Source organism: Medicago sativa, chromosome 3, assembly GCF_051527215.1.
Source record: "Medicago sativa cultivar Bolivia chromosome 3, Bolivia_mono, whole genome shotgun sequence".
NCBI lineage: Eukaryota > Viridiplantae > Streptophyta > Magnoliopsida > Fabales > Fabaceae > Medicago > Medicago sativa.
Window position 1 is genome coordinate 70,307,003 of NC_140751.1, and position 25,131 is coordinate 70,332,133.

At 33.1% G+C, this 25,131-nt stretch overlaps 5 protein-coding genes and 1 pseudogene across 5 annotated transcripts; 4 read left to right on the plus strand and 2 right to left on the minus strand.

Moving 5' to 3' along the window:
- Window positions 1-2,521, plus strand: LOC146939699 (serine/threonine-protein kinase BIK1-like). The gene is made up of 6 exons (XM_085753249.1): window positions 1-225; window positions 693-961; window positions 1,130-1,265; window positions 1,362-1,495; window positions 1,586-1,700; window positions 1,826-2,521. Exons 1-6 carry the CDS (start codon window positions 168-170, stop codon window positions 2,155-2,157), a joined length of 1,044 nt encoding a protein of 347 aa, XP_085609375.1. The 5' UTR covers window positions 1-167; the 3' UTR covers window positions 2,158-2,521.
- Window positions 2,522-3,976: 1,455 nt separating this feature from the next.
- LOC146939700 (uncharacterized) lies at window positions 3,977-9,871 on the plus strand. Its single transcript, XM_085749808.1, has 3 exons — window positions 3,977-4,001; window positions 4,162-4,848; window positions 9,460-9,871. Exons 1-3 carry the CDS (start codon window positions 3,977-3,979, stop codon window positions 9,795-9,797), a joined length of 1,050 nt encoding a protein of 349 aa, XP_085605934.1. The 3' UTR covers window positions 9,798-9,871.
- Window positions 9,872-12,694: 2,823 nt separating this feature from the next.
- On the minus strand, window positions 12,695-15,066 carry LOC146939701 (uncharacterized). The gene is made up of 3 exons (XM_085757945.1): window positions 14,906-15,066; window positions 14,476-14,801; window positions 12,695-12,954 (listed from the first exon to the last, which is right to left on the minus strand). Exons 1-3 carry the CDS (start codon window positions 15,053-15,055, stop codon window positions 12,921-12,923), a joined length of 510 nt encoding a protein of 169 aa, XP_085614071.1. The 5' UTR covers window positions 15,056-15,066; the 3' UTR covers window positions 12,695-12,920.
- Window positions 15,067-15,968: 902 nt separating this feature from the next.
- LOC146939702 (uncharacterized) lies at window positions 15,969-18,823 on the plus strand. Its single transcript, XM_085749809.1, has 2 exons — window positions 15,969-16,077; window positions 17,943-18,823. Exons 1-2 carry the CDS (start codon window positions 15,969-15,971, stop codon window positions 18,821-18,823), a joined length of 990 nt encoding a protein of 329 aa, XP_085605935.1.
- A 698-nt stretch (window positions 18,824-19,521) lies between these two features.
- LOC146939703 (uncharacterized) lies at window positions 19,522-21,285 on the minus strand (annotated as a pseudogene).
- A 1,313-nt stretch (window positions 21,286-22,598) lies between these two features.
- Window positions 22,599-25,020, plus strand: LOC146939704 (serine/threonine-protein kinase BIK1-like). Its single transcript, XM_085753250.1, has 6 exons — window positions 22,599-22,934; window positions 23,433-23,737; window positions 23,826-23,961; window positions 24,091-24,233; window positions 24,324-24,453; window positions 24,569-25,020. Exons 1-6 carry the CDS (start codon window positions 22,877-22,879, stop codon window positions 24,859-24,861), a joined length of 1,065 nt encoding a protein of 354 aa, XP_085609376.1. The 5' UTR covers window positions 22,599-22,876; the 3' UTR covers window positions 24,862-25,020.
- The last annotated feature ends 111 nt before the right edge of the window (window positions 25,021-25,131 follow it).

The window sequence follows — 25,131 nt, forward strand, 5'->3', positions numbered from 1 at the left end:
TTGCTATTTCACAGCTCTATAAATAAGGAATATTGTAGTAGCTTTTCTTTTCATATATTTAGTTCAACAACAAACAAAAAAAATTCAAAGAGAATTGTATTTAGGTCTCTTCTTCTTTTCACTTGTTTTCTTAACACGATTGAAAGGATCATCAACAACACAGTGACATGGGTGGCTGCTTTAGTGCAAGGGTCAAAACTGAGAGGAAGAGTCCTTCATATAATGGTAATAAATAACTTTACTATTCACATTTTCCTAATTTCTTAATGATCCATCTTGTGTATTTTTGTGAATAAATTTTGCTACTTGGTATGGAAATTTGAGTTTGTGTTTGTAATAACATTGTCATTTTCCATTTTTTAATGATCCGTCTAATATGTGATTCATGCATTTTTCTCAAAAACAAAAAACAAAGTTATCTTTATTTTTGGAATTAGAGGGGAACTTTCATCTTGTTTGGGAGAATATTTTTAAAAAAGTGTATATAAGAATTCTTATCATTAATATATTTATTTTTTTGAGAGCATTACATAAGAGAAAAATGATTTGGAGAATTCGATAAAACCCTCCAAAATCCTACGCAAGTACATTTGAGTTCACCCTATTGGAGGGTTTCAGTTTTATAGAGAAGAATAAATCTTTCATGGTTTATGCAAAGTGGTTAATTCATATTTTTATTTTGACATGGACAGGTTTGGATTCAAATGTTGATGGGAGACAAGATGATATTTCGAGGAGTGGTTTAAGCAGGACTTCCAAGACTTTGAAGTGCTTCAAGTTAAAGGAATTAAAAACCGCGACAAGGAACTTAATTTCAGATAGTCAGGTGAGCGAAGAAGAGTTATATGTAAAGGGGTGGATCGATGAGAACACGTTAGGCCCCACTAAACCAGGTTCTGGTTTTACAATTGCTGTGAAGAAGCTTAACCATGTGAGCCACCAGGAACCCAGTGAATGGTTGGTGAGTACGTTGTTCGAAAACTTTACTCAAAGCTTGAGAACTAGTTGAATTCTAAAGTTGGGAAAATATCAAATTATTTTCGGAAAATTGTTTCATATAACTTTTGTAGCAAAATTGATGATCCTTTTTTAGATATTTATAATTTATTGTGATGTGATTTTATTATAGAGAAAAATTAACAACATGGGGCAGCTGAGTCATCCTAATCTGGTGAGACTGATTGGTTACTGCTTAGAGGATATCCACCCCATTTTGGTATATGAATTTGTGACCAAGGGAAGTTTGGATAATAATTTGTTTAGAAGTATGTTATTAACTTTCATCCTTCAATTAGTATTTTTTACTAGTTAGTATATCAAATCCCTCAAAACTTCACCCCTACCAAATGTTTATGGATCAGGAGCTTCTCCACTCTCTTGGAAAATCCGAATGAATATAGCTCTTGATGCTGCTAAGGGTCTTGCATTTCTTCACAGTGATGAAGTCGATGTGATACATGGAGATTTCAGAATTTCTAATATCTTGATTGATTCTGTAAGTGGATTAATTGACCTTACAACCTTAGAGATGAAGAGTTTATATACTAGTTAGACCCGGTTTGTAAATCCTTTCTATGAATGACAGATGCACAATGCAAAATTATCCGATTTTGGATTGTTTAAAGAAAAATCAAAAAGTGAGATGGGCAACTGTACGATTTTTCCTACGAGCTCTAACGCACCTGAGTACAGAGTGACAGGTGACTCAATCTTCTTCAAGCTAGCATCAGCTAGTTATTGTTACACACCATTTACCTATTTCACCATATGATCATAAATATCAATACCACTCATAACCTTTCATTTCATTGTCTTTTTATTCAAGGTCACCGCACCAAAATGGGTGATGTATACAATTTTGGAGTTGTTCTTCTGGAAATTATGTCAGGCAAATGTGCATTGGATAGAAACAGACCACTATGTGAAATAAATTTAGTTGAATGGGCCATGCCGTTACTCAACAACAATCGCAAGATCTTACAAGTCATGGATTCCAATATAGAAGGCCAATACTCACCGCGTGAAGCAATGAAAGTAGCTCATATTGCAGTTCAATGTCTTTCTGATGATCCGAGAAAAAGACCAAACATGGATAAGGTGGTGAGATTATTGGAACAACTTTATGATTCTAATGATACAATGTCAGTAAATGTGTAAATGGAGAACGCACTTCTAATTTGTGTTCATCAACTTCTCCACTTTGTGGAAATTGACATTATTATGATTTTTGAATAAAATATTTAGAAAAGGTGGCTGCTATATCATGAAAAAGAAAACAGAGAACGCATAACATACCGTACTTAGATGTCTATTGCAGTGTTTTTCTTGTCGAAGTCTATCAAACTGTTATATAGCTAGTAAAAAGCATATTAGGTGAAGGGATCACTTTCTTTCGCAAATTTGTAATCACCAAAATTTCCACTATATAAGGGGATAAGTTATTTTTCTTTTCTAAAATAAAAAAGCTACTCCAAAATGTTTCTAAAAATGAATAAAATGTTATTGAATTGTTATATGATTATATATCATAGTATTCTTTCAATTTTTTAAAACTCTTCAATGTTCCTCCTTATACCGGATGTACGTTTTGGCGATCGCTAGGAACTCGTTAAAAGTCTTTGGGCGATCGAGCTGGACAACCTTTTTCACGTCTGTGCTTGCACGCAGACCTTTTGCAATGAGGTACTTTTTCATTGACTCGTCAGCACCTCGAACTTGCACATCTTCTTTGTTGAACCTCTCGACGTAGTCTCTGAGAGGGAGAGAGACTTGAAGTCGCGGCGGTTGTTGATGATGAATTTGAATATAGATTCCCAACATTCATCTGGTAAATAAAATTTTGTTGCAGTAGCATGCAGTGTTTTACTTCTTGTTATTATGGAATAAAGCGATTGTTGTTGTTGTGAAGATTTGAGAGAATTTCTCTTCCTTTTCATGTTGGTTATTGGCTTCCAGTGATTTGTAAAGGCAGATTCTCGTCTGCGTTAGGTTGTGTTGAGTGTGTTATATAAAAGTAACGAAATCAAGTAACACGATATATTCTTTTTTTGTTTTGTTACGTAAGTAACAAGATATCAGATTTAAATAGACAAGTCATAAACTATTAATTAACTGATCGAATTAACTCCAATAAAGACTAAAGAGGATTCAAGGTTCCCTTATCGACATTACACTTATGAATCAACAAAATTAATCTCGCATTGAGGAGGACAATTAAAACCCTACAACCACTTTTCAATCTTTTCTTTTATTTGCTTTTCAAATAAATTCAAACGACAATCGCTGTGGTGACAATTTATTTTACTACTTTATTACTTGATACAAATTATATTCCTTATTCTTAGGTTAGATTTGTTTTAGTTTTTATTTAGATTAGGTTAGTTTTTATTTTCTTATCTTATTTCAAAAATACCAAAAAGATTTTGTTTGTTTTTATTGTTTATAGTTTTTAGGATAGTATATAGGATGGATTTAGTTTGTTCTTAATATTAGTTTTTTTTTTTTTGAAAGAAGTTTGTTTTATTTTTCTTTTATAGAAAATTGAAAAAAAAATATTTAATTTATCTGTAACAGACATTTGTGTTACTTCTAGTAATAGACTACTTGAAGCCATGGCTGAAACAAAAGTAACCCCCACTTTAGTAGAAATACATGTTTTGTGAGGAACTCTATTTCCTCGTAAAATTTCAAATTTTTTGTAGTGATAGTTGGTAAAGTTGCACCCCCTAATTTTAGATGGTTGCTTTTTAGGTCATGATTTTTCAAAATAGGCAAAATACACCATTACAATATTTTTTTTTTTTAGAAGAATACACCATTCAAAGTTATCTTCTACTAGCTAAAAGATTTTTTTTTTTTTTTTAAAAAATTCACCATTCAAAATTATCTTCCGATAAATTTGGGTCTTCACAACAATGTAGAGGGCAAAAGAGCAATTACACTGTTTAAATAGATTGTTTTTTGTTATAAAAGTTTAATGCGTAACAGGAAAATCATTAAGCGTAAAACTTGAAATCATCGTTGAGATTTATCGTTATCGTTCTCTTCTCGATTTTCACTTCTCCGCAAAACCCTAACTCATCACCGGAAGCACTCACACCATCCAATGAAAAGGAACAGAACGTGTTCTCTCAAATCTCCACAACAGATGATGGTTTTTAGATTCAGCAGGTTCATATTTACCCGATGAATGTTGGGAATGCATCTTAAAATCCCTCATCAAGGACGACAGACGTCGCTGCTTAACTTCTCTATCCCTCGTCTCCAAACAGTTACTCTCTATCACCGACAGTTTCCGATTCTCACTAACTGTCTATGATCAAACACACCCTTTCCTTGGTCGCCTCTTCAAAAGGTTCACCAACCTCACATCCCTTGACTTCTCGCACTACACATGTGACCTCGACGCTCTTCTTGTCCAAATCTCTTGTTTTCCATCATTGAACATCACATCCCTCAAACTCCCCAAAAGAATTCCCACATATGGGTTGCGAGCTTTATCCCAAAACATTACAACTCTGGTCTCTCTGACCTGTTCCAAAAATTCTGTTGATAACTATGACCTGTTACTCATTGCCGATTGTTTCCCTTTGCTCAAAGAACTCAATCTTGGCCACCCTTTGCTCAACAGACCCACTGACTTCGTTGATGGAATTCATTATCTCTTATATAAGTGTCGACGTATACAACATTTGGATCTTAGGCACACTTGTTTTTTGAAAGATCGACAAGTGGCCAAGTTGTCTTTGCTTCTTGTTGATCTGGTGTCTATAAACCTTAGTGAATGTACGTTTCTCACTGAATTATCCTTGCTTTCACTCGTTAAAAACTGTCCTTCTCTTAGAGAGAGTTAAAGAAATGATTCTCATCACTTAATGTCATGATTATCATTGACTTCCTCTTACTAATAACAAATAGTCAACATCATCATTTCATTCTGTTTATAAACATTGTACAGTTATTGTTATTATTATTGTAATTATGGTTAGCTCAATTATAGGACCATGACTGTAAGCTGTTATGTATATTTAAGCACAGTTGCTGCAATGGAATAGACATCACATTATTCATCATTTTCTAACTTGGCATCAGAGCTTTAAGCTTGAAAGCTCTCATCGATCCAATCATGTCATCCGCTGCCAACACAAACCAGAAAAATGACCTTCCCACAATAGTTTCTGTCAAGTTGGACAGAGACAACTATCCATTATGGAAATCATTGGTCCTTCCATTGATCAGAGGCTGCAAACTTGATGTCTACATGTTGGGGACAAAAGCATGCCCAAATCAGTTTATCACATCAGGTGAAACAACAAGGAAAGCCAATCCTGACTATGATGATTGGATTGCTAGAGATCAAGCACTCCTAGGTTGGCTAATCAACTCCATGACAACAGACATAGCCACACAGTTACTACACTGTGAAACATCCAAGGAAATTTGGGATGAAGCCGAAAAGCTTGCAGGAGCTCATACAAAGTCAAGGACAATCTACCTCAAATCAGAATTTCATAATACTCGTAAAGGGGACATGAAGATGGAGCAATATCTCATGAAAATGAAAACTCTTGCAGACAAGTTGAAACTTGCAGGGTCACCAATTTCAAACTCTGACTTGATGATCCAAATTCTGAATGGATTAGATGCTGACTACAATCCAATGGTAGTTAAGCTTGCTGATCTGATTGATCTCGGTTGGGTTGAATTTCAATCCCAACTACTAGCTTTTGAAAGCAGAATAGATCAACTCAACAACTTGAGTGGTCTTACAATCAATGCATCTGCAAATTTTGCAAGCAAGACTGAGTATAGAGGAAACAAACAGGGAACACGAGGCAATTGGAGAGGTTCCAACTTTAGAGCAATGAGAGGAGGTAGAGGAAGAGGAAGGATGCCTAAACTCATATGTCAGGTATGCAATAAAACTGGTCACACTGCTGTAGAATGCTACCATCGATTTGATAAGTCCTATACAGGCTCAAATAACTATGATGAGAATGTAAAACAAGGAACTCATAGTGCCTTCATAGCCTCACCCCATTATGGTCAAGACTATGAGTGGTATTTTGATAGTGGGGCTAGCAATCATGTCACACACCAAAGTGGCCAACTTCAAGATCTTGGTGAGAACAGTGGTAAGAATTCTCTACTTGTTGGTAATGGTGAAAAACTAAAAATATTGGCTTCTGGTTATACTAAGTTAAATGATGTCAACCTGCATAATGTATTATATGTGCCTGAAATCACCAAAAACTTGTTAAGTGTATCCAAGCTCACTGCTGACAATAATGCTATTGTTGAATTTGATGAGAATTGTTGTTATGTGAAGGACAAACCAACCGGGAAGGCACTTCTAAAGGGGAGGCTTAAGGATGGCCTATACCAACTCTCAACCAATAAAGATCCATGTGTCTACATGTCTCTCAAAGAAAATTGGCATAGGAAACTTGGACATCCCAACAATAAAGTACTGGAAAAGGTGTTGAAAGATTGCAATGTAAAGACATCACCTAGTGACCAATTTACATTTTGTGAAGCCTGTCAGTTTGGTAAACTTCACCTGCTACCATTCAAATCCTCTTCCTCTCATGCTAAGGAACCTTTAGATTTGATTCATACTGATGTATGGGGCCCTGCACCAATTTTATCTCAATCAAATTTTAAATACTATGTGCATTTTATTGATGATTTCAGCAGATTCACTTGGATTTTTCCCTTAAAACAAAAATCAGACACTATACATGCTTTCAATCAGTTCAAAAATTTAGTTGAAAACCAATTTGACAAGAAAATAAAAATGATTCAGTGTGATGGTGGAGGTGAGTTCAAGCCTGTCCAAAAACTTTCCATAGAATCTGGTATCCAATTCAGAATGTCATGTCCATATACCTCTCAACAAAATGGGAGAGCTGAAAGAAAGCATAGGCATGTAGCTGAACTAGGATTAACACTGCTAGCACAAGCCAAAATGCCACTCTCATACTGGTGGGAAGCCTTCTCTACTGCTGTCTACCTAATAAATAGACTGCCATCATCTGTGAATACAAATGAAAGTCCCTACTCATTGTTGTTCAAGAAAGACCCTGACTACACTGCCTTGAAACCTTTTGGCTGTGCCTGCTACCCTTGCCTCAAACCATACAACCAACACAAACTTCAATTTCACACGACTAGATGTGTATTCTTAGGGTACAGCAGTTCTCACAAAGGCTACAAATGTGTCAATTCACATGGAAGAATTTTTGTGTCAAGACATGTAGTCTTCAACGAAAATCATTTTCCCTTCCAGGAAGGTTTTCTGGATACAAGAAATCCTATAAAAACTGCTACTAATGAAATTTCTATAGGGTTACCTTTTTATTCTGCAGGTGTTACTACTGACAACACAACTGAGGAAACAAACAATATTGTTGATCACGAAGAGCAAGAATTAGATGACAACAACACAATAGCAGATCAACCAGTGTTGGGTGGTAGCTCTGAGAATACACATGAGAACAATCTCAGGGAAAGTGACAGTGAAACTGAAGACTCACCAGAAGCAGTTGGAACGCCTGAAAACAATTCACCACCTCAACAGAACATCATCAACACACATTGGATGAGAACAAGAGGCAAGGCAGGAATATACAAGCCCAAACTACCTTACATAGGGCTCACCGAGGAACTCAAAGAAGACAAGGAACCAGAAAGTGTAAGAGAAGCACAAGTCAGGCCAGAATGGAAAGAAGCAATGGATGCAGAATACAAGGCTCTAATGAACAACAAAACATGGACATTGGTACCATTTCATGGACAAGAAAATATCATTGATTCAAAGTGGATCTACAAAACAAAATACAAGGCAGATGGCACAATTGAGAGAAGGAAAGCGAGACTTGTTGCTAGAGGCTTTCAACAAACAGCTGGATTGGATTATGATGAAACATTCAGCCCAGTTGTCAAAGCAAGCACTGTAAGAATCATTCTATCTATTGCTGTACATCTCAATTGGGAAGTTAGACAACTCGATATAAATAATGCTTTCTTGAATGGCAACCTCAAAGAAACTGTTTTCATACATCAACCTGAAGGGTACATAGATAAAACCAAACCACATCACATATGCAGATTGACCAAGGCAATATATGGCTTAAAGCAGGCCCCAAGGGCTTGGTATGACAGTTTAAGGCACACACTATTGACTTGGGGATTTCAAAACACCAAGAGTGACTCATCTTTGTTTGTTTTAAGGGAGACTAGTCACACTACATTTCTACTTATCTATGTTGATGACATAATAATCACTGGAAGTAATAACAAGTTTCTAGAGACCTTCATCAATCAACTTAATCTTACCTTTTCACTGAAAGATCTCGGAAACCTTCATTACTTTTTAGGAATTGAAGTTCATAGAGACAACAGTGGGATGTACTTGAAACAAACAAAGTACACAAAAGACTTGCTCAAGAAATTCAACATGGAAAATGCATCATCATGCCCCACACCAATGGTAACTGGGAGACAATTCACAACTGAAGGGGAGCCAATGTCCAATCCTACACTCTACAGACAGGCTATAGGTGCATTACAATATGTAACCAACACAAGACCTGACATAGCCTTTGCTGTCAACAAGCTCAGTCAATACATGAGCTCTCCAACCACAGATCACTGGCAAGGAATAAAGAGAATACTGAGGTATCTCCATGGTACGGCAAATCTAGGCTTGCACATTAAACCATCAACTGATCTTGACATAGCAGGGTTCTCAGATGCAGATTGGGCAACAAGCACAGATGATAGAAAGTCTATGGCAGGTCAATGTGTGTTCCTTGGTGAAACTTTGATCTCTTGGGCTTCAAGAAAGCAAAAAGTGGTGTCCAGGTCAAGTACTGAATCAGAGTACAGAGCCTTAGCTGATCTAGCAGCAGAAGTGGCATGGCTCAGGTCATTACTAGCAGAACTAAAAGTGCCAATACATAGAAAGCCAGTTTTGTGGTGCGATAACTTGAGTGCTAAGGCACTAGCTTCCAATCCGGTTATGCATGCCAGGTCTAAACACATTGAGATAGACGTTCACTACATACGTGATCAGGTCCTTCAAAATGAAGTCGCAGTTGCCTATGTTCCTTCTGCAGATCAAATTGCAGACTGCCTAACCAAAGCCCTCACTCACACTAGATTCAACATCTTGAGGGACAAACTTGGAGTGACAGAGTCACCATCAGTTTGAGAAGGGGAGTTAAAGAAATGATTCTCATCACTTAATGTCATGATTATCATTGACTTCCTCTTACTAATAACAAATAGTCAACATCATCATTTCATTCTGTTTATAAACATTGTACAGTTATTGTTATTATTATTGTAATTATGGTTAGCTCAATTATAGGACCATGACTGTAAGCTGTTATGTATATTTAAGCACAGTTGCTGCAATGGAATAGACATCACATTATTCATCATTTTCTAACTGAGAGATCAAAATGGAATGCACGTCTATTGGGGAAATGAGTGTAGAGAGTTCTTATTCTTACAATGATTTTTCTGAAGGACGTCAACTAAAGTCTCTTTGTTTGGCTAACTGTAAGCTGTTGAGAGATGAAAACATCTGGCTGTTTACTTCCATTTTCCCCAACTTGGAGGTGCTGGATTTGAGCTATTGGAAGGGCATGTCTGTGGAAATTGTTGGTCTAGTATTAAGATGTCATAAGCTTAAGCATATGAACTTGTCATACACAGATGTTGATGATAAATCACTCTGTATCATCTCAGAGTTTTCCTATGCTTTCGCATCTAATACTGGAACATTGTAATGATGTCACGGAGAAAGGATTGAAACATGTGGTAGAAAACTGCATACAGTTGAGAGAGCTTCGTCACTGTTATTCGAAAAGTGATATGCTGAAAGATTGAAATTTGTAAGTTCTTGTTTTGCCTGAATCCACTGATCATATAGTTTATATAATTCATATTGTCCCCTACAATTTATTGAGTTGTTGATTGGTTTTTGCAGGAGGATTCAAATGGTAGAAGAATATTTGTTGAAGGAAGACAAAGAAGTCAATATGATCCTTTTATTGTAGTTACTCATCTTTTTGAAGGAAAGACAAAGAATCTATTTGACTTCTTGTTATTGCAATACTACTTAATTTGTATCCAATAGGATAACAATATATGGTATTAGGGGATCAATAGATTACACATTACATTTATTCATTCAAAAACAATTTCACAATGATATGCTTGTTTGCTTTCAATTTGAGTAGACAACATATTCTTTTATTTATCAGTGGCTCGGTATCACCTTCACATCTCCTCAGTCCATCCGAGAACATCTTCATCAACTTGGACATTTGGCGGATTACCGCAGTTTACACATTCTTTTCTCGAAGTGATCTGGCACGCCGGTTGCTGGGTTGTCTGGAAGGAAAGAAATAGCAGAATTTTTTCCCACAAAGCTTAGGATTTGGCGCATTTATTGGATAGCGTTAAGTTTTTGTCATATGCTTGGTTGAAAGCTAAATTGCTTACTCCCGCCTTCAGTTATACCGACCGGTGGCGGCACCCTTTACTATGTATAGGTGTTATGTAGTAGCTTTCTTCCTTTTTGTTTGTGTGTGGAGTTTTTTTGTTGTTTTTTGGCATCAGACATTAACATTGTAACTTGACTGTGTGATTCTCTTTTGCACACCCTGTGCGATGAATCACTTTTGATATTTAATTCCATTTTGATTTCTTAAAAAAAAACATATTCTTTTATTGATCCCAATAATTTATGAGATAAATAAACTTATTTATAAGCATTTTATATTTTTAATAGGTTATAACTATTTAACGAATTCTTTTATTATAAAAGCTCACTTGTAAATCACCTACTGGTATCTTCAGGCTTGTACTCACTTTTGAAAATATTCATATTCTCTATTACATCATTCACCATTTCATTCTTTTTCCTTTTGAAATTCTTGATATAACGGTTAATTTTTTTTTGGGTGAATAGTGTTTTTCACCCCTGTAATATAGGCCATTTCCGGTTTTCACCCTTATGAAATTTTCCGTCCGGTTTGCACCCTTGTAAAATTTTTTTTCTTCCGAAAAACACCCCTCCCCCCTCCAACTCAGCAGTCCAGCTCACCAAAATCGCCTATGTGGCGCTGACTTGACTTTTTATTTATTTATTTTTTATTTTTTTGCTTGCCACATCAGATATTATTATTAAAAAAATAATAAAAATTATTTTAAAAATTCGAAAATTAATTTTTGAAAAAAAATTTTAATTTTTTTTTTGTTCTTAAATTTTTTTTTTTGTAAAAACTTCTTAAATTTTTTTTGTTAAAAATTCTTAAATTTTTTTTTATTATCAAAGAATTTCTAGGAAAAAAGTATAATCACATTTTTTTAGAAATTAAAAATATTTTAACAATTTTTTTATTACCAAATTTTTTTATTTTATGTATTAAAAAAAACAAAGTTTTTAATTTCGAAAGAAAAATCTGAACTTTTTCGAATCATTAGCCCCAAAATGGATTTTCGTTAGAATCTTTAGCCAAAATCGTAAAATCTTCATAATTTCGAAAAGAAAAAAAAATTCTACTTCAGATTCGAAAAATTCCAGATTTTTAAAAAAAGTTTTGGCTTTTCGAAAAAAAAGTTCCAGATTCGAAAAGTTTTAAAAAAAAAAATTTCGTAAAATCATTTGCCTTTTTTATAATTTTTTAAATTCAAGTTTTTTTTCGAAAATAAATTTCTGGAAAAAATTTAGGATAAATCAAATTTTTTTTTCGAAAATTTTATTCCATAATTTTGATAAAATATTTTTCAAAATTAAAATATTGGAAAAAGTTGGTTTTTTTTATACAAAGAAAAATCTGACCTTTTTTAAAAATTTGCCTTTTTCGTATTTTGAAATTTAAATTCCAGATTTTTTTAAAATATTTTTAATTTCGAAAAAATGTGATTATATTTTCTGTTTTTTCTAATTTTTAAAATTTTGAAAATAAAATTTCCGGAATAAAAAAATCGTAAAAATTTTGGTAATAAAAAAATTTAAGAATTTTTTTCAAAAAAAAAATTTACAATTTTTTTTTCAAAAATTAATTTTCAAATTTTTTAAATAATTTTTTTATTTTTAAATTAATTTTTATTATTTTTTTAATAATAATATATGACGTGGCAAGTTAAAAAAAATAAAAAATGTAAAAAAAAAAACCAACTCAGCGCCACGTAGGCGAATCTGCTTAGTTGGAGGGGGGAGGGGTGTTTTCCGGAAAAATTTTTTTTTACAAGGGTGCAAACCGGACGGAAAATTTCATAAGGGTGAAAACCGGAAATTGCCTATATTACAGGGGTGAAAAACACTATTCACCCTTTTTTTTTTTTTTTTTTACTTTTGATGAGAAAAGAAAAAACAGATGAAAACTACGACAATCAGGGAACATAAATAATGGTTTCATCCTATGGCATTCTCGCTTAGTACTTCACATTCATTGCTTTTTTTTTTTTTGACAAAACATTCATTGCTAATATTGAACCACATATTATTGTGTGAAAAAGATTGTATAAAAGAACCTCATTTAATAAAAGATTATTTTGGAAATTCAATTTCCCTAGTTGTTATGAAGTTTTTCGACACATACGAATCAAAAGATGTTGGGGACTTCTCACAAAAATTAAAAACATATCCTAAACGTCTGTGATATATATACATGTAGACAATTCTCCGGTAAACATTTATATTCCAAGCATTAAAAAATCAACCACAATTATCACGAATTACTTTACACAACAAAAACATTCCAAAGGCATATATAGTATGTCCAACATGGGCAGCTAGCAAAACTTCTTAAATGATTCAACAAACGAACGCAGGTGCGGCTTGCCATAGCATAATAACAGATAAAATAAAGATAAGAGGAACGGATTGCAAGAGTCAACACCTAATTTATCAGCTCACAAAGAGTGCCAGTGTACCTGAACAAAACAAGCAAAACAAAAGACCCGTAATTATGTAAACATGAACCAAATAAGCATATAGGCTAAATCATATAGAAGGCTCTCAAGAATCAAAGTAAAGGTTATATAGACTGAATTTACAGAACTAGAAATAAAAAAAATATGCAACAGAAGAAAAGCAAATATATATTTTTGTTAGGAGTTAGCTAACATCCCACTCCATGGGAGGTTAGCCTTATCCCCTTTTTCATTGGACAAAAAACGCAATTGCTATTCACATGAAATGTATAGTAGTTAAGGGCTAAATGATAAATTACATATTATTCCTTTTAGAATAAAGAATCATATATTCATATTCACAACCTATCACCCATTGTTGACAAGAATAATAAGAGACAAAAGTCATTGTCTAGTAGATCTACAACACCCCGCAACCCCTATCAGGACAAAAGTTCCTCCATCCCTGTTTGAGGGTTTGGAGGGGAGGAGAGGGGATGACATGGCTTAGGGTGGAAAATAGAGAAATGTTTCACATTTTTTGTAAGCGCAATTTTTTATTGAATAATAAACTAATATTTATGATTAATATATTTTTAATTTGAAAAATATTCTGACAAAGATTAAAAATGAAGAAAAATGAACCCCCTCAAAACCCTCCCATCCCCTCCCAATGTCTTATATTTCTTTCACTTGCTCTTTTATTTTTTCCTAAACCCACCCCTCCTTTCCCCTCCAAACTCGCAAATAAAGCCTAAAAGTTGAAAAAAGGGAATATGGCTGAGGGCCCCATGAAAGGATAGATGTTAACTTTTCCGTTTATTTATACTATATATAAAGAAAAAAGTGTAACAAACTAGATAAGTATTTATACTTGTTTTTTCATTATCCCAATTATAACCTTAAACAACTTTTTCTATAATAAAGATTGTTGTTGGTGTCATTAAAAAAAGAATCTAGAATATATATTTTTTGTTACATTGGTGTCATTGAAATAGATAATCATGATTAATTTGCTTTGTTATTACTTGAAAGCAACAAAAAAAAAAACAGAAAGAGCGCGGAAAATAGCGAAAAGACGGGCACTTCTTTTCGCTAGTAATATATAAAAACACATTACAAAGGAAATTCGAGAACGGGTTTATGAAAAGAATAAGAAGAATGTGCTGATATTGTTTTTAAATATAACCCAAATTGCATAGAAACAAATGAAAAGATCATAAAATAATGGGAACGAAAGGGAAACAACCGAGCAAAAAGCAAAGCAAAGCAAAAATTACATGGTAAGCAAATTAGTGGGCGGGGCATCACACTAGCATACTGTTATAAGGTAAGCTGAAGAAGGACGCTAAACATGGCAAATTAAAAACCCCAACTGACAACCTACGAAAAAATAAATGAGGCTAAACATAGGGTAGGAGGTGGAAACCATTGCTATGTATCAAGTAATTTCAGATGCAGAGAAAAATATTGGAAAAATGACAAACAATAAAGAGATAAGATTAAAATAAATTGCAAAATAAGGAAAAAAAAAAGAATTACCAAGTATTGCTCTCTTTCATCCTAAAATTCACAACCTTTCTCATGCTTCTATCAGTAAACACCGTGGCTTCAAAAGTTTTATAGTTCTTCTTAGCGTTCCTGGCTTGAAAGGTGATATAGTAAAGGACTCCAGCAACTGGTTGCCAAACAGCCATCTCAAATTTGACAAATCGGTAGTTTGTCTTCTTCTTTAAATTGTAATCAGCTATTGCCAAATTTGCACATTTGGTTAGCCTATCAACCAAGGGACGATCCTTTTTGAAATCCAAAACCGGCACAGGATCTCCGCCATATTTAGGATCATCCATATGTTTGGCATCAAAAACCTGCTCAGGGTTATCAAAAAGAAGAAAAAAGGTTTACGATTATAACATGAACATCATAAAAGGAAATCGGAAATAGCTAGTTGAGGGATATGAAATTTGAGCACGTCTATAATGGTACCCATCTCGGAAATACTTCTGTATCCATGAACCACTCTAGCATGATACCCTTCATCATCATCATAAATAAAGTTCTTTGTAAGGGCCTTAAATTCCTCCTCATCCAGAGCCGGAGCACAATTGAAGTTGATCCCCATACGAAATAATTCGCGTGTATTTGTAATTGTATCTAATAGAAAAGTAGAGAAACAATCTTTAGCATAATTAAATTTGTACAATAAGCTATTTCTATACTACAATCTTTAAATATAAATGATACAAATAAAAAAACTTAAAATCAACTTGTTATAATTTAATTATTATGGAACATATGTTAAAGTGAATAAATAATAACAAGGATCACCAGCGACAGCAGGTGCTGGTGCAGGGGCAACACAGCCTTCCGAGGGAGTAGGAGCATCACAACACGAATGAGGATGCGGCATTTTTTTACGTCTGATAATAAGAAGAACCAATTGTTACACCTCTAATATAACAAACAAAGTTCTTAAAAGCCGATAGAAAGAAGTTAGACAAATTTAATGATAACAATATTTAGTGCAATTGAGGGTTTGTTCAATTCCATGACAAGTGACTCAATTTCTCAAGCCCTAAGAGGCCCCAATTCACAGAATAGGCAAGATAAGAGAATTATTATGAAAGGAAAATAAATACCTTTGACCAAATCAAGACGAGAGGAACCAAACCGCAGAAGGGAGCAGGGAGGGGGATTGCAAACGAGAGAATCAAAGTAAGGTTATTATAGGCTTCCACCTTTATTCTTAATATTTTTATGATTTTTTTATTTTCTAAAACTAATATTTTATTTTACATAAATATCTCATTAAACATTTTTTTTTTTTTACAAATAATATCTCAACAAACTTCTTATATCACTTTGATCTTCTCAACTAAATATTTTTTGTTTTTGAATCATAACTAAATAACTTATTTTTAAAATTTATGTAGTATAAATATCTCAACAAACTACTCATTGTAATTTAAAATTTTCTTTTAGCATGCTTACACACACAATGTCCATATTCTTGGCCTGCTTCTCTTTTGAAGGAAATGGAAAGATGGATAAGGAACTTTATATGGAGTGGGGACACTGAGAAAAGAAAACTGGTTACTATAGCTTGGAAGAAAGTTTGCAAGCCCTATGAAGAAGGAGGCCTAGGTGTGATTTTGTAACAAAAAAAATTCTTTTTTCTGTTTCAACAAAAAATTTCTTTTAAATAGTTGTATTATACAGACTAAAATATTTAAAAAAAGAGTTTATTACGATAAATAAACACAAAATATATTCTGATATATTATTTTTTTTAAAGGTGATTCTGATTTTTATTTAGAAAATATTTAAAATATCTCTAAATAAATTTAGGCAATAATTAAATATATTAAAAAAAGTACAAAAGACTATGGGACAAAACACCCGACCCAGTGAGATGATACAAGTGTAATGAGCAACCCTTAAAGGGCACTACAACCAGTGTCAACCTACACTTTTTAAGACCAACCCTAAAGGGTAATTAAAAAAATAAATATAAACGAAGAAACAAAACAAGAACCAAACAAACTCATCCACCACAGTACAATCCAGAGAACCCAACTCGAGGCGCGAAACCAAATTGCAAAAGAAAGTGGTGTATGTGTGTTCCTGTCCTTATCAGTTAAAAAATATCTCTAAATTATTGAATGTCAAAATCATTTTTATTCTATTTCCTAACAAATAGGCTTTTTGAGGCCGTTTGTTATAACTTTTAAAAAAAGCACTTTAAATAACATTTTATTTGTTTGTTATGGTTTTTTTTATTTAAAAAAAAAGGGTCTACAAAAAAAAAGTTTCATATGAAAAGATATTAATAGTAAATTTTTTTTTGAAGGATTAATAGTAATTTTTTAAAAAATATATTTTTTATAGAGGAGAGAGAAAATAAGTATCAAAAGATAAATGTAATTTTGTAACAAAAAAATCTATTTTATATAGTTGTATCCAAACAAAAAAAAAAACTCTTTCAAAGAAGTGATTGCTATTACGATAAACAAACACAAAATTTATTTTGATTTTTCATAAAGTCTCTAAAAAATAATCTCTAAATTATTGAAGGTATTTTCTTTTAAGAAATCTAAATTATTGAATGACAAATTCATTTTTTATTCTATAAAAATGAGTCATATATTTGATTTACATTTACAAAAAAAAAAGTTTACGATGTTCATGTGTTTTTATCTAATCTCACATTGGGTCGATTTGATACAATATAACTATTTTTCTATGAGTTTTTATTTTTTTGTTAATCTAATGAAAAATGACAAGTGCTTATATGTTCGTTCACTCTCATATAGTAACATTTATGATTTATTTTTGCAAAACTCGTTATCCTATCTAACATAAACATCGCAACAAATAATTCATATCTACTTTGATTTTATCGTCTAAATATTTTATTTGTTTGTTTTTATTACTTTCAAGTTTTATTTTAAAATAATCTCTTTCATTAAATTCCTATGTTAATTTTCAAATAAAGATTAGTAGACACACCCTTAATGTGTACACTCATTTGTACCACTCTCAAAAATTTCAGTTAACCAAATATATGGTCTGTGTGACCACATTTTTTCAGTTGCGTGACCACTATTTAGAAGCTGAAAAACGTGGTCATGCACTAAAATGCGCGTGACCACTATTTTTCCACTTAGTTAACCAAATAAATTCTGGAAAAATAGTGGTCACGCAACTAAAAAAATGTGGTCACACAGACCATATATTTTCTTAACTGAAATTTTTCAGAATGGTACAAAGAGGTGTACACATTAAGGGTGTCTACCTATCATTGCTATAATTTTCTTGGAAGAACTTCCTATATTCTCTCTCTCTCTCTCTCTCTCTCTCTCTCTCTCTCTCTCTCTCTCCATATGCATACATACGTACATACAATTGATTTGCGCCTTAAACTGTCGCAATTATGGAAACCTCTTGATGTTTGGAAATTGATTCCATTGGGTAGGTTTTTTTTTTTGAATTTCACTTCTCTAATGCAGATGATCTTAGAAGGGTCTCGTCGAATGGCGCTTGGAACTTGAAGCCAGGATTGTTACGGTTATCTCGTTGGTCTCCAGATTTCAAATTCTCTAATCAGAATCAAACTCATAGTCAGGTATGGGTGCGTTTTCATTATCTTCCTCTGGAATATTGGCAAACTATAACCCTTTTTGAGATTGGTGGAGCTATTGGTACTTCTATAACAATTGATGAGAATACTAGAAACCACTCATTTGGTCATTATGCACGTGTTCTAGTAGATATCGACTTTGCGGGATTTATTCCTGATTCTCTATTGGTTGAAAGAGAAAATTATTCTTTTGATATTGAGATTGAGTATGAACATCCTCCATACTTTTGTTTCACATGTAATTCTATAGGTCATTCATCGGATCATTGTAAAAAAGATCCTGCCAATAGAATTGCACATGAAAAAGTGACCACTAAGGATAATCCTGTTAAGAAAGTCCCTAAAAGGTATGTTCAGGTCCAAGGCGATAGTAAAGCTGTGACGTATGAAGATCCTATTATTCTTGATATAATAAGGTCTAAGGAAGTAAAAACTAATGTGCTGGTGGGTGATGTGATAAACCTTGAGGAAGAGTTATTTTATAGCCTGTTTGTTGGGGCAGCTCAGGTACAATCAACAGAGGTTGAAGTGATATCTGAAAAACATAATGAAGATAACCAGAGCAACAAATTTCCTGATATGCGCATTATTGGACCTTGGAGTGACGCAGTGAATGACTTGGACTATATTCAAGATACCCCATCTTGGAATGGTTTGAGTTCTTCTAATGTCATTGCTTCTAAAGAAGTCTTAAATCCCAACGTCGCTCATGACCTGAAGATTTTGCGGCCGTTTTGGAAAGGTAATTAATGATGCTTGTGCAAGTGAGCCTCAGGTGTATACCGATGAGGAAGAAAGTGCGGCAGCTATCAACTACTTGAAGAATCGTTTTGCTGCTTCAGAAGAGCCTTTCATTGAGGTGTCCAAGAGCAAGAAAAAGAAAGGGCATAAAGGTTTTAAGGTTCATAACACCCGTTCTAAGTGCAGACCTCCGGATTGATTTGAGTTTTATCTGCGAGTTTCGTTTCTTTCCTTGCTGTTTTTCTTGTTTTTCATTTCTTTTTTTGCTTTTTATTTCCCTTTGGTTTTGTTTTCCTTGTTTCTTTTTTTGCTTGTTTGAGAAGGTTTTGGTTTATGTCCCCCTTCTCCTTTTGTTCTTGTTTCTTTTTATCTATATATTTATAGTGTGTTGCAGTTGGTTTACCTTCTGCACCACTTTTGCTTACAAAAAAAAAAAAAAACATACATACGTACATACATATTACCATTTTAGTATTTCTTGGAACAACTTCCTATATTTTCATTAATGAGCAATGCTATATCTCTACAAAAATAACATCAAGAATTCTTCAAGAATAAAGAGCAACCAATCACAATGCACTATTTGCCACAATTCAAGAATTCTTCAAGAATAAAGAGCAACCAATCACAATGCAATTAAAACTTGTCACATGTGTCTGGAAAAATTCTTGATGCTATTTTCCGAGAGAAATAGCATTTTCCTTTCATTAATAGATGACAGTGGTCGTATCCATGTGTGTTTTGACATAAGAGATGGAATTGATAACCATATTCATTAATAGATGACACTTCAAGCATATGCTATGAGGCCATACTTGATTCCCTAAGCCATAGTAATTAGTTCCATAAATATTCTCTTCAAAACTTGCAGGCCTTTGCCAATTGTTAAAACCTGAAAATGGCTAACTTTCATAAAACAATGATGTTGTTGGTGTTGCCAATTGTTGATTAATATTATGATTATAAAACCATTCAGGTCCATATCTATCTTTGTCATAGAAAGTGGGAATCGTAAACTGATTTTCAAAGGCACTTGGGTAATTTGTGATAATTCATGATTATTGTCATTGATATTATCGTGACATGTTTGTTCTTGATTGTAATCTTCATTCCAAATTTCTGCATGTTTACCCAATTTGGCTAACTTTTTGACCAAAGTTGAAGGATTGACAATGCCTGTGACTGTCACCTTCTGCTCTTCTGCATCAATGTCTACTTCGTAAACACCTGATACACATGTGTAAATTATTTTTGGAGATAAGCGTCAGAATATGGCTAATTTACATCTTCTATTTGTACATTTGGAAGTTGAAACTTTGAAGAGAAAATGAACTGCTTATATCATGGATATGCCTCAATTTAAGCCTTGCAAATCATTTGGCACAAGAAAGGAAATACAAATTAAACAAAGAATTGCTTCTAGGAAAATGCTCAACTGTTCTAGTAACTTAGTATGTACTCAATTTTTAATGTTTATATGCTTCGTTTTCATTGTATTCTTAAATTCTTTGACATGACATATATGGTTATACGATTGCAACTCTTATTTTTCTTTCAACTTCGTTTTGTTTATGGTTATAAGTTCTAACTTCTTAAAGGTAATAAGAGTAAAGGGTTAATGGTGTGTTTAGTCCCTGCAATTAGGCGTCGTTTAAAAATTCGTCCCTGTAATCGCTAATCCTGGCAAATTGCCCTTGCAAACCTTAATCATTTAAAATTTCGTCCTTTGACCAACTTAATCAATGCCACGTCAGCAAATTAGCAAAATGGCATGGGAATTGACGAAAATACCCCTGACTTATTTTTTTTTTGTTTTTTTTCCTTCAAAATTTTTTTTCCCAGTTTTTTCTCGAATTTTTTTTTACGATTTTTTCTCCGAAAAATTTCAGTTTTTTCAGTTTTAATTTTAACATTTTTTTTCCGAATTTTTTTATAATTTTTAATTATTTTTTTAGATTTTTTTAATTTAAAAAAAAATTCAAAATTTTGAAATTTTTTTTAAGGAAAAAAAATAAGCCAGGGGTATTTTCGTCAATTCCCCATGCCATTTTGGTAAAATGCTGACGTGGCAGTGATTAAAAGGGGAGAGGGACGAAATTTTAAATGATTAAACTTTGCAAGGGTAATTTGCCAAGATTAGCAATTACAGGGGCAAATTTTTAAATGACGCCTAATTGCAGGGACTAAACACACCATTAAGCCTAAGAGTAAATATAGAAATTGAAAATAAGAGTAAAAAGGTTTAAACTTTACCTTCAACTTTTCTGAGTGCTCTACTGATTTTGGTCCTACACCCTTGATAGTTCATGTGAAGTTTGAGAACAAAACTCTGTACACGAAGTGTTAACAAATATAATGAATTAATTTTTCAAAATTAATTTAGTCATAAAAAGAGAAATGAATTAATAAAAAAGAATAGAAGATATAGGGACCTCAATATTTAATATCTCGCAGTATTCATTTGTTGACATCGTAGTACTTCACATTCATTGCTAATATTTAACCACATATTTAGTCATCTAATAATTGTATGAAAAGGGTTGTATAAAAGAACCTCATTTAATAAAAGATTATTTTGGAAATTCAATTTCCATAGTTGTTATGAAGTTTTTCGACACATAGGAATCAAATTTAATTTCCATAGGAGCAGCTCCATCTTACAAAGTAACTTTACCTAACCGAAATCATAAACTAGGAGCATCTGTCGTCACAATTATAATCGTATTTCTTAAAACACATAACTTTAAAACCATGATTCGTAAAATATCAAACTTGTGCCAAAATGCACACAATCAAATCTCAATTTGCAATTCTTTACTTATAAGCTGTAACTAACATCCAAATAAAATATCATATTAAAATCGGTGACTTTAAATATGTATCAAAGACGAGAAAAAATATTTGAAGGGTGTGTTCTCCATTTTGGTAAATACTTTTAACATATAAAATCATAAAAATATCAATAATAACGATATTGAAAATAAGTAATAATGATCGTCATCAACTCACAATTATGACGAATCAACTAAGTTTGCTCTCTAACCACTCCTGAAGAAGCATGTGAAGCGTCCGGCGTCATATCTGAGCATCAATAGTATTTTTCTCATGAATTAGTAACTCATTCTACTACTCTAATCTCAAAATTAAATTTCTAACAACTAATCATGCCTAAAAATGTATTAATTAAGTTGTAAATTGATAAATATACCTCCAAGAAATCTTAATGAGCAACTTTCACAATATGGTATTCTTCTCCTTTTTTAACCTACAAACCCAAACTCAAAATCCGACCTAAGAGCACCCGTGAGGGTTGAGAAATATATCTAAGAAAAATGGAGTATTGAAAGGAGACATTCTTCCATGGTCTCAAATATAAATGAATAGTTTTTTTTTTTTGTGGTGTCCGGGATTCGAACCCCGGACCTTGCATATATTATACATTGTCCTTACCATTTGAGCTAAGTTCAGGGGGACAAATATAGTGTTTAGTCACAAACATAAAAAAAAAAAAAAATCTCAAAATACTAAATCATTATATTATATATCAATTCCATTTTTATTATTAAAAGAAAAAAACTTTAATGTGTGTGCTCAAATACTATTCATTTATGCTTGTGTCTTTAGTAGAATTTCTCGTATTGAAAGATGGTAGTAGAAGTGGAAACTGAGAGAGAGATGGAAGCTTCGGGAGAAATAAAAATGGGGGTGAGGTTAGGAGGCTGTCTAGTTTTTATTTTATTCTATTTAATTTCTTTATTATTATTTTTTCTAAAACAGAAATGGTGCGTTTCAGGTAAAATACATATTTAACTACTATGCTTTTGGTGTGGCTCTTCTCTTTCTTTCAACTTGATCATAAAAAAAACACATTAAAGTAGCAGCCAGGACAAAAATAATTGTTTTTAGTTTTACACGTTCACATTTGCTTTTCTTCTCTAAAATTTCAAGACGTTGCTTATACAAACTTATGGGTTTCAAGTTGAAAAGATTATAGTACTTGTAGCTGCATTCTTCTGGTTGCACTGAAAATTCAAGAGTTCTTTGTTCTTGAATTAGCTCTATATGTTCATGGCTTGCTGCTTTAGGGGAAGGGTCAAAGTTGAGATTCCTACACATAATGGTATCATTAATGTTATTCTCTTTTTTTTTTCCCCCTTTTTATTTTAAGAATAATTTTCTTATTACTTGGTTAGCTTATATTTGTGCTCTGCATTGTTTAGCTCTATTTGCGTAAAGAACATTTTTTTTAAATAAACCAAAAAGACTTGCTTCAGTTGAATAATTTAGGAGGAGTTATATTTTGAGATCCAATGCATTACATGATATATTACAATAATGGTGTTATACCTTCTACAAAATTATTGAGCTCAGGTGATTAATGAGATCCAAAAAGACGGATCGTTCCTAAGAATAAGAGTTTGATTTTTGTGTGAAACAATATTTTGTCAAACTTCGTGGCGGAACTCTGTATTATACAAAAAAAAAAAAAAACCTCTTCTTCTGGTGTGTGTGGTCTCTATTTTCCAAAAAATTGAACTGTATAACAAATTATTAGGGGAAAATTGTTGCCGGAATACAGCCTAAGAATTAGTTCATGTTTTTATTGTGATATGGGTAGGTTTGAATTTAAAAGTTGTTGGGAGAGAAGAGGATCTTTTGGATTCACCTGTGGAGGTGCCTCTAACTTCTAGGACTGAGATATTGCAATCCAACAAATTGAAGTGTTTCACACTAAATGAACTAAAAACCGCGACAAGGGACTTTCATCCGGATAGTATGGTCTGTGAAAGAGAATTTAGTTGTGTGTATAAGGGTTGGATCGACGAGCACACACTAGCCCCGACTAAACCAGGTATTGGATTTGCCATATCTGTGAAGAGGCTTAACCAAGAAAGCAACCAACTGGGACTCAATGAATGGTTGGTAAGTGTTGTTTACTTTCATTTTGAAGTTACAAAAATATGAAACTTGTTTTTGGTAGCAAAATATATGGTGACATATGACAATTTAGACAGAAATCAACTACTTGGGACAGCTGCATCATCCTAATCTTGTGAAATTCATTGGTTACTGCATAGAGGATGATTTTCGATTTTTGGTATATGAATTTTTTACGAAGGGAAGTTTGCTTGATAATTTGTTTACAAGTATGTTATTAATTTTCCTCCTTCTATTATTGTCTTTTCTTTTCATTTTTTTGTTTTGTTGATATAAGTTAATTACTATATTAAACCCCTCAAAATCTCATCTCTACCAACCTAATGTTTGTGGAGCAGAGGATTCTAACTTCCAGCCACTCACTTGGAAAATCAGAATGAACATAGCTCTTGATGTTGCTAAGTGTCTAGCATTTCTTCACAACGATGAGGTCGAAGTGATATATCGAAACTTCAAAACTTCTAAAATCTTGATTGATTCTGTAAGTGGATTCGTTGATTTTACAATAACAGTCTTAGAGATGGAGAGCATACTAGTCTAACCAGATTTGTAAATTCCTTTGTCATGATAGAACCACAACGCAAAACTATATAGTTTTAGGTCGGCAAGAGATATACCAGAGATAGATATGCTTGACCCAGACATGATATATATGGGAAGAAGAACCCATATTTACGCAGCACCCGAGTATATACAAGCAGGTATCTCAATCCTTTTCAAGCCACTATCATCACTGATTATTACAGTCCACCAGAAGAAAGAAAAAAACCTACAATTTTACTCCTAACATTTTTTCTATTTGTCATTTTTCTTAAGGTCACCTAACCAAAATGAGTGATGTATACAACTTCGGGGTTGTTCTCCTGGAAATTATGTCAGGGAAACGTGCACTGGATAACAACAGATCATACAGGGAATATAGTTTAGTTGACTGGGCCAAGCGATTGAACAAAGACAAGATCTATCAATTCATGGATTCTCATATAGAAGGCCAATACTCGTCGCATGAAGCAATGAAAGTAGCTAACATTGCAATTCAATGTGTGAATATTCGACCGGAGAGTAGACCAAAAATGGATGACGTGGTGAGATTATTGGAACAACCTTAGGATTCTAATGATGCGGTGGTTCAAAACATGATATAAGTTTAATAAAATGTTTAAATGGAGAAGGCACTTATAATATGTGTTCATGAACTTCTCCACTTTGTGGCAATTGACATTACTTTGATTTTGAATAGATATTTGGAAATGTGGCTTCCTATATCATATGATTACATGTCTAGTTGTGGCTAGTGTATAATTTATGCGTTAATGCTCCTGACAAAAATTTATTGATTCCATTCTAACATGTTCTTGTCATCGAGCTTAGTTATCATT

What these genes read in the sequence shown, in the direction of transcription:
- LOC146939699 (XM_085753249.1), top strand. Translation starts at nt 168, where the DNA reads ATGGGTGGCTGCTTTAGTGCAAGGGTCAAAACTGAGAGGAAGAGTCCT. An exon ending in AGGAACCCAGTGAATGGTTG is followed by an intron (nt 962 to 1,129) that starts GTGAGTACGTTG and finishes ATTTTATTATAG; the next exon opens with AGAAAAATTAACAACATGGG. An exon ending in CTAATATCTTGATTGATTCT is followed by an intron (nt 1,496 to 1,585) that starts GTAAGTGGATTA and finishes TATGAATGACAG; the next exon opens with ATGCACAATGCAAAATTATC.
- LOC146939700 (XM_085749808.1), top strand. Translation starts at nt 3,977, where the DNA reads ATGCGTAACAGGAAAATCATTAAGC. An exon ending in TAACAGGAAAATCATTAAGC is followed by an intron (nt 4,002 to 4,161) that starts GTAAAACTTGAA and finishes GATGGTTTTTAG; the next exon opens with ATTCAGCAGGTTCATATTTA. An exon ending in CTGTCCTTCTCTTAGAGAGA is followed by an intron (nt 4,849 to 9,459) that starts GTTAAAGAAATG and finishes TTTCTAACTGAG; the next exon opens with AGATCAAAATGGAATGCACG.
- LOC146939701 (XM_085757945.1), bottom strand. Translation starts at nt 15,055, where the DNA reads ATGGGGATCAACTTCAATTGTGCTCCGGCTCTGGATGAGGAGGAATTT. An exon ending in AGATGGGTACCATTATAGAC is followed by an intron (nt 14,802 to 14,905) that starts GTGCTCAAATTT and finishes AACCCTGAGCAG; the next exon opens with GTTTTTGATGCCAAACATAT. An exon ending in ATGAAAGAGAGCAATACTTG is followed by an intron (nt 12,955 to 14,475) that starts GTAATTCTTTTT and finishes TGTTTTGTTCAG; the next exon opens with GTACACTGGCACTCTTTGTG.
- LOC146939702 (XM_085749809.1), top strand. Translation starts at nt 15,969, where the DNA reads ATGGAAAGATGGATAAGGAACTTTATATGGAGTGGGGACACTGAGAAA. An exon ending in CTATGAAGAAGGAGGCCTAG is followed by an intron (nt 16,078 to 17,942) that starts GTGTGATTTTGT and finishes TCTCTAATGCAG; the next exon opens with ATGATCTTAGAAGGGTCTCG.
- LOC146939704 (XM_085753250.1), top strand. Translation starts at nt 22,877, where the DNA reads ATGTTCATGGCTTGCTGCTTTAGGGGAAGGGTCAAAGTTGAGATTCCT. An exon ending in TGGGACTCAATGAATGGTTG is followed by an intron (nt 23,738 to 23,825) that starts GTAAGTGTTGTT and finishes ATGACAATTTAG; the next exon opens with ACAGAAATCAACTACTTGGG. An exon ending in ACCCGAGTATATACAAGCAG is followed by an intron (nt 24,454 to 24,568) that starts GTATCTCAATCC and finishes ATTTTTCTTAAG; the next exon opens with GTCACCTAACCAAAATGAGT.